Here is a 12,778-nt window from a genome sequence, read left to right as displayed (position 1 = left end):
GGCTACAGTCCAAGGGTTCGCAAAGAGTTGGACCTGACTGAGCAACTTTCACACACACACACACACACACACACACAACCTATGTAACAAAATCACACATGTCAAAACTTCTACATTTTAGTAAACAACATAATGGAAAGGTCTGTCTCAAAAGAAACATCTGAGTGCTGATTAAAGCATATGTGGGAGCACATGTATTTGTTATTAAAAAGATCCTGAAGCGGCCATGCTGGGAATCTAAGTGCCCAGCGATTGCGGAAAGCAGAGAAGATCACACGTATTCAACCACAATGAAGAGATTAGAGGGAACACATGCTCATGTCCCATCTCTCAGTCAGTGCTTTCTTCCCATTCTATGGAAATATAACTTATATTTAACCCAACAGAGTTAAAGGGAAAAAAAAAGATGCAAAACCCTAGCTGATTATTCTTCTTAAGCAATTTCCTTGGTGCTTATTCTGGCTCAGAAGACCACATGGTACATAGCTAAATGAGTTTCCCAGTCCATACGAAGACTGACGGAGAAGAATTAGATATTAGAACTGATTGAAGGACAAAAGCCATGAAAATAGTTTCCTGAATTCCTGTTATTGAGATAATAATCGATTTCTACACAATTACCTCTTTGGATGACCCTGCTTTATTCATAAGTGGAAAATCAAAAGGGACCACATCATCAAGAAAGAGAAAAACCAAAGCAAGAGAAAATGAGAAACTCTTTTGGAAGTTAAATTTTCTCTTTTTCCAGAGCCAGCAACTCTACTTGTAACATGTCTATTTCCTTCTTAAACCTCTGCATATCCTTCTCTAATCCTTCATTTACATACACTGCAGATGCGCCATGACTATTAGGTGGAGAAGAATTCCCATTTTCTAATTTGGGTTCCATGCTTTTATTGTCACTAGTACTGCAATTATCCGCATGCAGTGGCTTCTGGAACCAGTCCTGTATTGCTTTATTCTTCAGATCAGCATTCTAACAACAGCAAGGGGAATGTGAATTTTTATTTGAATTATATGTTTCATCTTACCAGGGTAGACAAGCCACAGACTAGAATGACATGCCTGTCCTGTGTCTCATTTCCGATTAGTGGGATCTTGCCTCATATTTTGTGACATTTGCATATCAATCTCTTGGTCTTTCACTTCGAATATAACTACCGGCTCCTCTACTTTTTTATTTTCTGTATCATTATAAAAACTCTCCTCAATTTTCCTAAACACATGTTCAACGTCTAGTTGATAATTTTCAACGTCTACTTTATTTTCAGGGAAACAAAGCTTTGAAGATGACCGACAAGTCTATCCAAGGGACCCAGAGTTTACAGACCACAGAAAAACATTTTTGAGACTGGGTTCTTTTTGTTCAGGAAATGCTTGGAATACTAGAGAGACAGATACTCCAAATGCATCTTTTTCCTCACAATCAGGTATATTATTTGTGAGATTAGGAGATATTTCCTTTTGGTTTGCTCCTTCTTTAGGGTTATCACGTAGTGGATCTTCCTCAGGAGAAACGGTAATTTGGTATTCCTCACAAAATTTCACTGAACTTCAGCTTTAACTCATTTGTGATGGGTTTTAACTTATCTTTCCATTCTAACTTGCCTTGTTTGATACACATTTTCTCATACAGTACTACACCAGAAATTGAAATTTACAGTTTTACATACCTGTGCATGGTTATTCTCATCTTCATCAAGTTTTTCTTGTTCTTCCTCTGTTATCATTTCCCAGTCTCGTTCTCTTGACAGATCTGCATGTTTAGTTAAAATTACTTAGAATGTTTAGATAAAAGACATAATCCTCATTTAAAACATAGATCTAAAACATTGTATGAAATGACAGATTAAATCAATCTTAATCTTCAGCTGAATATTTACTTCTTTAAGAACTACTTCCAATGACCTAAAAACTTCAACAAACCATTTGGGAAATACCAGATGTCACCAGGTTACAGGCACACAAACAGCTCAAAGATTCAGTCACAGATTGATCCAAACATCAGTGAACAAGACAATCAGAAACCAAACAAAATACAGGACAGACATATAAAGTCACCATACAGTCTCTTCTCTACTTCATAACAGGACCTTTTTAACAACACGCCAAGCATCAACTGCAACATTATTCATGGTTTATAAAATTCCTCTTACTTTTTAGCTTTTATCAGTTCCTTCATCTGAAATGCTTCCCTCTACTCTTCTGACAAATTACTTTTCATCTTTTAAGGCTCAACCTGCTTTGTGAAGTTGTCTTTAATTACTGCCATCTTTCCCCTGATAAAGAGGTATGCCTTTCCTTGTAGCTACCTTAGTACTTTAAAGATTTTTCTAGTGTATCTTTCTAGATTTTCCTAGTGATAGATATAGATCTGGACTGTAAATTATTTCTTTACATGTCTATCCTCTTGGCTCCTAGGCTGCAGAGGACAAACTCTTAAAAGTCACCTCGGTATATATCGTGTTTTTTTTTTTAATTTATTTTTTTATTGAAGGATGACTGCTTTACAGAATTTTGTTGTTTTCTGTAAAAGCTCAAAATGAATCAGCCATAGGTACACATATATCGCCCCTTTTGAACCTCTTTCTCATCTCCCTCCCCATCCCACCCCTCTAGGTTGATACAGAGCCCCAGTGTCTCTTATTCAATAATTATTTCTTGGGTTTACGCTCAGTACTAGACACCGGAGTTTAACGAAAAATGTAGAAAAATGTGTCAGGGATGGCTTTTCTAGAGATAATGCCTGAGTGCAGACTTACACAGTTCAAGGGAACAGAAGGCACAAGAGGGAGAGCATTTCAGGCTGTAGCAAGATGGGGAGAGAAGCACACACACCACAGGGTAGATATCTGTCCAAAGTGAAGGGCTGGGACTGATGAAGGTCATGGCATCCAGTCCCATCACTTTGTGGCAAAGAGATAGGAAACAATGAGAACAGAAACAGACTTTATTCTCTTGGGCTCCAAAAGAAATGCAGATGGTGACTGCAGTCGTGAAATTAAAGGACACCTGCTCCTTGGAAGAAAAGATATAGGTATGACAAACTTCGCATATTAAAAAGCAAAGACGTTACTTTGCTGACAAAGGTCCATCTAGTCAAAGCAAAGCCTTTTCCAGTAGTCATGTATGGATATGAGAGTTGGACCAAAAAGAAGACTGAGCACCGAAGAACTGATGCTTTTCAACTGTGGTGTTCGAAAAGACTCATGACAGTCCCTTGGACTGCAGGGAGATCCAACCAGTCAATCCTAAACAAAATCAGTTCTGAACATTCATTGGAAAGCCTGACGCTGGCACTGAAGCTCCATTACTTCGGCCACTGGATTCAAAGAGCTGACTCATTAGAAACCTGATGCTGGGAAAGGTTGAAGTCGGGAGGAAAAGGGAATGACAGAGGATGAGATGTTTGGATGGCATCACCGACTCCATGAACGTGAGTTGAGCAAGCGCTGGGAGATGGTGAAGGACAGGGAAGCCTGGTGTGCTGCGGTCCATGGGGCCGCATAGAATCAGACAGGACTGAGCGACTGAACAACAACAGGGACAAGTGACGAGGGCGCCAGCAGCAGTTCAGAATTCTAGAGCAAAGGACTGAAAGGGCTAGAGACAGAGGGTCAGGCAGAAGTCAGACTGTGAGAGCATCAGCGGTGCCTTAAGAGGTCTAGACATTAACGTGACTCAGAGTGCCTCATGGTCACGTGTGCTTTTGAGATTGGTGACTCTAAACACCATGGGAGGGAGGAATCTGAAAGGCACACGAATAACCGGAGGAAGACGAATCTGAAGGAATTAATACTGGGAATAACAAGGTGATGCAGGCCTGAACTCAGGGAATGTTTACAGAAAAATTTAGGATATAAAATTTTCAGGGTACAGTATAGAATAAATCTTTAAGAAACCAATAAATGTACAAATCCAGGGACCCTGAAGGAGTAGGTACTGCTCGTTGCTTTATAAAATGTATTGACTGAAAAAAAATGATCAACATGAACTGATTGAAGTGGCTTCTATCTATTTTGTACTTTTCCTACCTCACATCGTCCAGTGTTGAAGGGACTCATGTAGGCATTTTATTTGAATTTGTTTTTCCTGGACCTACCAAGCTCACAGAGAAACAAGAGCAAACGACTCAGTTGTATAGATTAAAAGAAAAAAAGACAAAACATGTTGAGTTTAGAGCCTGTAGTCACTATTCTAGGAGATAACTGAGAATATTCTGTAAATGCAAGGTGAGGATAGAAAAGAAAAAAGTACAGGAGTGGAAAAAGAAACAGTGGATGACTTCTTACCATAGTCCTGACCGTATGACTGATTAAGGGCATTAACTAGTATTTATGGACAACACATTATTAGACGTGGTTACTCAATAGACTGGGCATCCGAGTAGAATCAGAATTGACTTTCTGTATACTGCTTTTAAGTGATACAGCACTCCTTTATACCAACCTCCCTTGTGAACTCTTCAGTTCAGTTCAGCTCAGTCGCTCAGTCGTGTCCGACTCTTTGTGACCCCATGAATTGCAGCACGCCAGGCCTCCCTGTCCATCACCAACTCCCAGAGTTCACTCAGACTCATGTCCATCAAGTCAGTGATGCCATCCAGCCATCTCATCCTCTGTCGTCCCCTTCTCCTCCTGCCCCCACTCCCTCCCAGCATCAGGGTCTTTTCCACTGACTCAACTCTTTGCATGAGGTGGCCAAAGTACTGGAGTTTCAGCTTTAGCATCATTCCTTCCAAAGAACACCCAGAGCTGATCTCCTTTAGAATGGACGGGTTGGATCTCCTTGCAGTCCAAGGGACTCTCAAGAGTCTTCTCCAGGGGGGAGGAGCCAAGATGGCGGAGGAGTAGGACGGGGAGAACACTTTCTCCCCCACAAATTCATCAAAAGAGCATTTAAACGTCGAGTAAATTCCACAAAACAACTTCTGAATGCCGGCAGAGGACATCAGGCACCCAGAAAAGCAACCCAACTCTTCGAAAGGAGGTAGGAAAAAATATTAAAAACAAAAAAAAAGAGACAAAAGAGGGAGGGACGGAGTTCCGTCCGGGAAGGGAATCTTAAAAAGAGAGAAGTTTCCAAACACCAGGAAACCTTCTCACTGCCGAATCTGTGCCGAGCTTTGGAAGCACAGAGGGCAACATAACAGGGAGAAAAAATAAATAAACAATTAAAACTCGCAGATTGTGAGCCCTACGGTAACTCCCCCAGCGGAGAAGCAGCGCAGACGCCTGCATCCGCCATTAGCAAGCCGGGGCTGGGCAGGGAGGCGCGGCGTGGGCTGCATCACTGAGAGTAAGAATCTGGCCTGAATACCCTGAGCACTATCTGAGCGAAATAATTTGGGCTAGCAAACCAGACTGTGGGATATCTACCACGCGAAAAGCCAGCCCTAACCTAAGACCGCCAGGCCCGCGCACGGAACAAAGGACTGAACAGAGATAGCCGGCTGCAGATCTTCCCCCTCCGGTGACAGGCAGCCAGAGCCGGAAGGGGGCAATCGCAGCCCCAGAGAGACATTATCTATAAAACTGTAAGCAGGCTTCTTTGCTAACTAAAACTTCTTGGGGGTCTGGACGGTCAACATCTGCCTGAGAAGGTGCGCCGGTTTTAACACCCAGATAACCGAGTGGCGGGGAGGCGATAAGTCGCAGCATTGGCGCTCGCCAAACACCTCATCACCTGAGCTGCTCGGACCTGGGAAGAGCACAAAACGCAGGCCCAACTGAGTCTGCGCCTCTGAGGACTACCCGAGTGCCTGAACCTGAGCGGCTTGGACCTGGGAGGTGCATGCAGCCCAGGGCCAGCCTCGGATTGTTCCCGGCGGAACAACCTAGAGTCCGAGCAGTGTGGACAGGGAGGCTACATGCGCCGTGAGCAGGGGCAGACCCAGGGTGGCTGAGGCATTGCGAGCCCACGCCAGTGTTATTTGTTTGCAGCATCCCTCCCTCCCTCCCCACAGCGCGACTGAACAAGTAAGCCTAAAAAAAAAAAAAAAGAAAAAAAAGTGTCCTCCACCGTGCCCTTTGTGTCAGGGCGGAAACCAGATACTGAAGAGACTAGCAAACAGAAGAAGATATAACAGAGGGAAACGCCTTGGAAGCTACAGGCAATAGATCAAAACCCTGTGGTTACTACGGACTACATAGGAAGGGGCCTATCTTGAGAAATATAAATCTGACCAAGGAACTAGCCAAAAATGAACTGAACCCACAACACCCACAAAAAAACCCAAAAAAGTCCTAGATATATTTTTATTATTTTTACGATCATTCTTTCCTTTTTTTTTTTTAATTAAAAAAAAATTTTTTTAAGTCCTCTATTGTTCCTTTAAATTTCACTTTTATAACCTATTACTTTGCAAAAAAAAAAAAAAAAGACCCTATTTTTTTCTTCTTCAGCAAACTTCATATATATATATTTTATAATTTTTTGACCTTGTTTTTTGTTTGTTTTTGTTTTTGTTTTTTTCTTCTTTTCTTTAACATTGTATTTTTGAAATTCCAAACTCTACTCTAGATTTTTAATTTTCACTTTTTGGTATATTTTATCAATTTTGTACCTATAGTTTTTTTTTTTTTTATATAATTTCTGACTTTTTTTTTTTTTTTCCTTCTCTGTTTCTTTCTCTTCTTCTTTTATATAACATTGTATATCTGAAATTCCAAACTTTACTCTAGATTTTTAATTTATGCTTTTTGGTATTTGATATCAATTTTGTACCTGTATTTTCTTTATAATTTTTGTGACATTGTTCGTATTTGTTTGTTTGTTTTCTCTCTTTATTTTTCTTCTTCTTCTTCTTTTTTTTTTTTTTTAACATTGTATTTTTTTTTTTTCATTTTTTTTTCTTTTTTTTATTCTTCCAATTTTATTTTATTTTTAAACTTTACATAATTGTATTAGTTTTGCCAAATATCAAAATGAATCTGCCACAGGTATACATGTGTTCCCCATCCCGAACCCTCCTCCCTCCTCCCTCCCCATACCATCCCTCTGGGCCGTCCCAGTGCACCAGCCCCAAGCATCCAGCATCATGCATCGAACCTGGACTGGCAACTCGTTTCCTACATGATATTTTACATGTTTCATTGCCATTCTCCCAAATCTTCCCACCCTCTCCCTCTCCCACAGAGTCCATAAGACTGTTCTATACATCAGTGTCTCTTTTGCTGTCTCGTACACCGGGTTATTGTTACCATCTTTCTAAGTTCCATATATGTGCGTTAGTATACTGTATTTATGTTTTTCCTTCTGGCTTACTTCACTCTGTATAATAGGCTCCAGTTTCATCCACCTCATTAGAACTGATTCAAATGTATTCTTTTTAATGGCTGAGTAATACTCCATTGTGTATATGTACCACAGCTTTCTTATCCATTCATCTGCTGATGGACATCTAGGTTGCTTCCATGTCTTGGCTATTATAAACAGTGCTGCGATGAACATTGGGGTACACGTGTCTCTTTCCCTTCTGGTTTCCTCAGTGTGTATGCCTAGCAGTGGGATTGCTGGATCATAAGGCAGTTCTATTTCCAGTTTTTTAAGGAATCTCCACACTGTTCTCCATAGTGGCTGTACTAGTTTGCATTCCCACCAACAGTGTAAGAGGGTTCCCTTTTCTCCACACCCTCTCCAGCATTTATTATTTATAGACTTTTGGATCGCAGCCATTCTGACTGGTGTGAAATGGTACCTCATAGTGGTTTTGATTTGCATTTCTCTGATAATGAGTGATGTTGAGCATCTTTTCATGTGTTTGTTAGCCATCTGTATGTCTTTTTTGGAGAAATGTCTATTTAGTTCTTTGGCCCATTTTTTGATTGGGTCGTTTATTTTTCTGGAGTTGAGCTGTAGGAGTTGCTTGTATATTTTTGAGATTAGTTTTTTGTCAGTTGCTTCATTTGCTATTATTTTCTCCCATTCTGAAGGCTGTCTTTTCACCTTGCTAATAGTTTCCTTTGATGTGCAGAAGCTTTTAAGGTTAATTAGGTCCCATTTGTTTATTTTTGCTTTTATTTCCAATATTCTGGGAGGTGGGTCATAGAGGATCCTGCTGTGATGTATGTCGGAGAGTGTTTTGCCTATGTTCTCCTCTAGGAGTTTTATAGTTTCTGGTCTTACGTTTAGATCTTTAATCCATTTTGAGTTTATTTTTGTGTATGGTGTTAGAAAGTGGTCCAGTTTCATTCTTTTACAAGTGGTTGACCAGATTTCCCAGCACCACTTGTTAAAGAGGTTGTCTTTAATCCATTGTATATTCTTGCCTCCTTTGTCGAAGATAAGGTGTCCATATGTGCGTGGATTTATCTCTGGGCTTTCTATTTTATTCCATTGATCAATATTTCTGTCTTTGTGCCAGTACCATACTGTCTTGATAACTGTGGCTTTGTAGTAGAGCCTGAAGTCAGGTAGGTTGATTCCTCCAGTTCCATTCTTCTTTCTCAAGATCGCTTTGACTATTCGAGGTTTTTTGTATTTCCATACAAATTGTGAAATTATTTGTTCTAGCTCTGTGAAGAATACTGTTGGTAGCTTGATAGGGATTGCGTTGAATCTATAAATTGCTTTGGGTAGTATACTCATTTTCACTATATTGATTCTTCCAATCCATGAACATGGTATATTTCTCCATCTATTAGTGTCCTCTTTGATTTCTTTCACCAGTGTTTTATAGTTTTCTATATATAGGTCTTTAGTTTCTTTAGGTAGATATATTCCTAAGTATTTTATTCTTTCCGTTGCAATGGTGAATGGAATTGTTTCCTTAATTTCTCTTTCTGTTTTCTCATTATTAGTGTATAGGAATGCCAGGGATTTCTGTGTGTTGATTTTATATCCTGCAACTTTACTGTAGTCATTGATTATTTCTAGTAATTTTCTGGTGGACTCTTTAGGGTTTTCTATGTAGAGGATCATGTCATCTGCAAATAGTGAGAGTTTTACTTCTTCTTTTCCAATTTGGATTCCTTTTATTTCTTTTTCTGCTCTGATTGCTGTGGCCAAAACTTCCAAAACTATGTTGAATAGTAATGGTGAAAGTGGGCACCCTTGTCTTGTTCCTGACTTTAGAGGAAATGCTTCCAATTTTTCACCATTGAGGATAATGTTTGCAGTGGGTTTGTCATATATAGCTTTTATTATGTTGAGGTATGTTCCTTCTATTCCTGCTTTCTGGAGAGTTTTTATCATTTAACATTGTATTTTTGAAATTCCAAACTCTACTCTAGATTTTTAATTTTTGCTTTCTGGTATTAGTTATCAATTTTGTACCTGTACTTTCTTTATAATTTTCGCGACCTTGTTTGTTTTTGTTTGTTCGTTTTTTCTCTCTTTCTTTTCCTTCTTCTTTTCTTTAACATCGTATTTTTGAAATTCCAAACTCTACTCTAGATTTTTAATTTTTGCTTTCTGGTATTAGTTATCAATTTTGTACCTGTACTTTCTTTATAATTTTCGCGACCTTGTTTGTTTTTGTTTGTTCGTTTTTTCTCTCTTTCTTTTCCTTCTTCTTTTCTTTAACATCGTATTTTTGAAATTCCAAACTCTACTCTAGATTTTTAATTTTTGCTTTCTGGTATTAGTTATCAATTTTGTACCTGTACTTTCTTTATAATTTTCGCGACCTTGTTTGTTTTTGTTTGTTCGTTTTTTCTCTCTTTCTTTTCCTTCTTCTTTTCTTTAACATCGTATTTTTGAAATTCCAAACTCTACTCTAGATTTTTAATTTTTGCTTTCTGGTATTAGTTATCAATTTTGTACCTGTACTTTCTTTATAATTTTCGCGACCTTGTTTGTTTTTGTTTGTTCGTTTTTTCTCTCTTTCTTTTCCTTCTTCTTTTCTTTAACATCATATTTTTGAAATTCCAAACTCTACTCTAGATTTTTAATTTTTGCTTTTATGTATTTGTTACCAATTTTGTACCTTTAAGGACCCAATCTTCAGGACCCATTTTTCACTAGGGAGTGAGATTACTGGCTTGACTGCTCTCTCTCCCTTTGGACTCTCCTTTTTCTCCACCAGGTCGCCTGTGTCTCCTCCCTAACCCCTCTCTACTCTACCCAACTCTGTGAAATTCTGTGTGTTCCAGACGGTGGAGAACACTTAGGGAACTGATTACTGGCTGGATCTGTCTCCCTCCTTTTCATTCCCCCCTTTTATCCTTCTGGCCACCTCTGTTACCTTCCTCCTTCTTCTCTTCTCTGTATAACCCCGTGAACATCTCTGAGTGGTCCAGTTGTGGAGTGCACATAAGGAAGTGACTACTGGCTAGCCCACTCTCTCCACTATTGATTCACCTCATCTCATTTGGGTCACCTCTAACTCCCTCCTCCCTCTTCTCTTCTCCATGTAACCCTGTGAACCTCTCTGAGTGACCCTCACTGTAGAGAAACTTTTCATCTTTAATGTAGATGTTTTATCAATGGTGCTGTATAGAAGGAGAAGTTTTGAAACTACTGTAAAAATAAGACTGATAACCGGAAGCAGGAGACTTAAGTCCAAACCCTGACTCCAGGGAACTCCTGACTCCAAGGAACATTAATTGACGGGAGCTCATCAAATGCATCCATACCGACACTGAAACCAAGCACCACACAAGGGCCAATAAATTCCAGGGCAAGACATACCAAACAAATTCTCTAGCAACAAAGGAACACAGCCCTGAGCTTCAAGATACAGGCTGCCCAAAGTCACCCCAAAACTATAGACATCTCATAAATCATTACTGGACATTTCATTGCACTCCAGAGAGAAGAAATACAGCTCCACCCACCAGAACACCGACACAAGCTTCCCTAACCAGGAAACCTTGACAAGCCACCTGTACAAACCCACACACAGTGAGGAAACACCACAATAAAGAGAACTCCACAAACTGCCAGAATACAGAAAGGACACCCCAAACTCAGCAATTTAAACAAGATGAAGAGACAGAGGAATACTCAGCAGATAAAGGAACAGGATAAATGCCCACCAAACCAAACAAAAGAGGAAGAGATAGGGAATCTACCTGATAAAGAATTCCGAATAATGATAGTGAAATTGATCCAAAATCTTGAAACTAAAATGGAATCACAGATAAATAGCCTGGAGACAAGGATTGAGAAGATGCAAGAAAGGTTTAACAAGGACCTAGAAGAAATAAAAAAGAGTCAATATATAATGAATAATGCAATAAGTGAAATTAAAAACACTCTGGAGGCAACAAATAGTAGAATAACAGAGGCAGAAGACAGGATTAGTGAATTAGAAGATAGAATGGTAGAAATAAATGAATCAGAGAGGATAAAAGAAAAACGAATCAAAAGAAATGAGGACAATCTCAGAGACCTCCAGGACAATATTAAACGCTACAACATTCAAATCATAGGGGTTCCAGAAGAAGAAGACAAAAAGAAAGACCATGAGAAAATACTTGAGGAGATAATAGTGGAAAACTTCCCTAAAATGGGGAAGGAAATAATCACCCAAGTCCAAGAAACCCAGAGAGTCCCAAACAGGATAAACCCAAGGAGAAACACCCCAAGACACATATTAATCAAATTAACAAAGATCAAACACAAAGAACAAATATTAAAAGCAGCAAGGGAAAAACAACAAATAACACACAAGGGAATTCCCATACGGATAACAGCTGATCTTTCAAAAGAAACTCTTCAAGCCAGGAGGGAATGGCAAGACATACTTAAAATGATGAAAGAAAATAACCTACAGCCCAGATTATTGTACCCAGCAAGGATCTCATTCAAGTATGAAGGAGAAATCAAAAGCTTTTCAGACAAGCAAAAGCTGAGAGAATTCTGCACCACCAAACCAGCTCTCCAACAAATACTAAAGGATATTCTCTAGACAGGAAACACAAAAACGGTGTATAAACTCGAACCCAAAACAATAAAGTAAATGGCAGCGGGATCATACTTATCAGTAATTACCTTAAACGTAAATGGGTTGAATGCCCCAACCAAAAGACAAAGACTGGCTGAATGGATACAAAAACAAGACCCCTACATATGTTGTCTACAAGAGACCCACCTCAAAACAGGGGACACATACAGACTGAAAGTGAAGGGCTGGAAAAAGATTTTCCATGCAAATAGGGACCAAAAGAAAGCAGGAGTAGCAATACTTATATCAGATAAAATAGACTTTAAAACAAAGGCTGTGAAAAGAGACAAAGAAGGTCACTACATAATGATCAAAGGATCAATCCAAGAAGAAGATATAACAATTATAAATATATATGCACCCAACACGGGAGCACCACAGTACGTAAGACAAATGCTAACAAGTATGAAAGGAGAAATTAATAATAACACAATAATAGTGGGAGACTTTAATACCCCACTTACACCTATGGATAGATCAACTAAACAGAAAATTAACAAGGAAACACAAACTTTAAACGATACAATAGACCAGTTAGACCTAATTGATATCTATAGGACATTTCATCCCAAAACAATGAATTTCACCTTTTTCTCAAGCGCACATGGAACCTTCTCCAGGATAGATCACATCCTGGGCCATAAAGCTAGCCTTGGTAAATTCAAAAAAATAGAAATCATTCCAAGCATTTTTTCTGACCACAATGCAGTAAGATTAGATCTCAATTACAGGAGAAAAACTATTAAAAATTCCAACATATGGAGGCTGAACAACACACTGCTGAATAACCAACAAATCACAGAAGAAATCAAAAAAGAAATCAAAATTTGCATAGAAACGAATGAAAATGAAAACACAACAACCCAAAACCTGTGGGACACGGTAAAA

The 12,778-nt window shown here is 39.1% G+C and overlaps 1 protein-coding gene across 3 annotated transcripts in view; it reads right to left on the bottom strand.

The window, feature by feature from the left end:
- Nucleotides 1-12,778, bottom strand: part of LOC147361240 (ankyrin repeat domain-containing protein 26-like) — an 86,513-nt gene that overhangs the window by 22,833 nt on the left and 50,902 nt on the right. For all 3 annotated transcript variants that reach the window (XM_086334961.1, XM_086334962.1, XM_086334963.1), the window contains one exon: nt 1,674-1,756. In XM_086334961.1, coding sequence (XP_086191087.1) covers nt 1,674-1,756 — 83 coding nt within the window. The remainder of the gene's footprint in view (nt 1-1,673; nt 1,757-12,778) is intronic.

Source organism: Bos grunniens, chromosome 13 (genome assembly GCF_055505025.1).
Source record: "Bos grunniens cultivar Pamir isolate PY7600 chromosome 13, Bosgru_T2T1.0, whole genome shotgun sequence".
Classification (NCBI taxonomy): Eukaryota; Metazoa; Chordata; class Mammalia; order Artiodactyla; family Bovidae; genus Bos; species Bos grunniens.
This window is presented reverse-complemented; position numbering and strand designations above follow the sequence as displayed.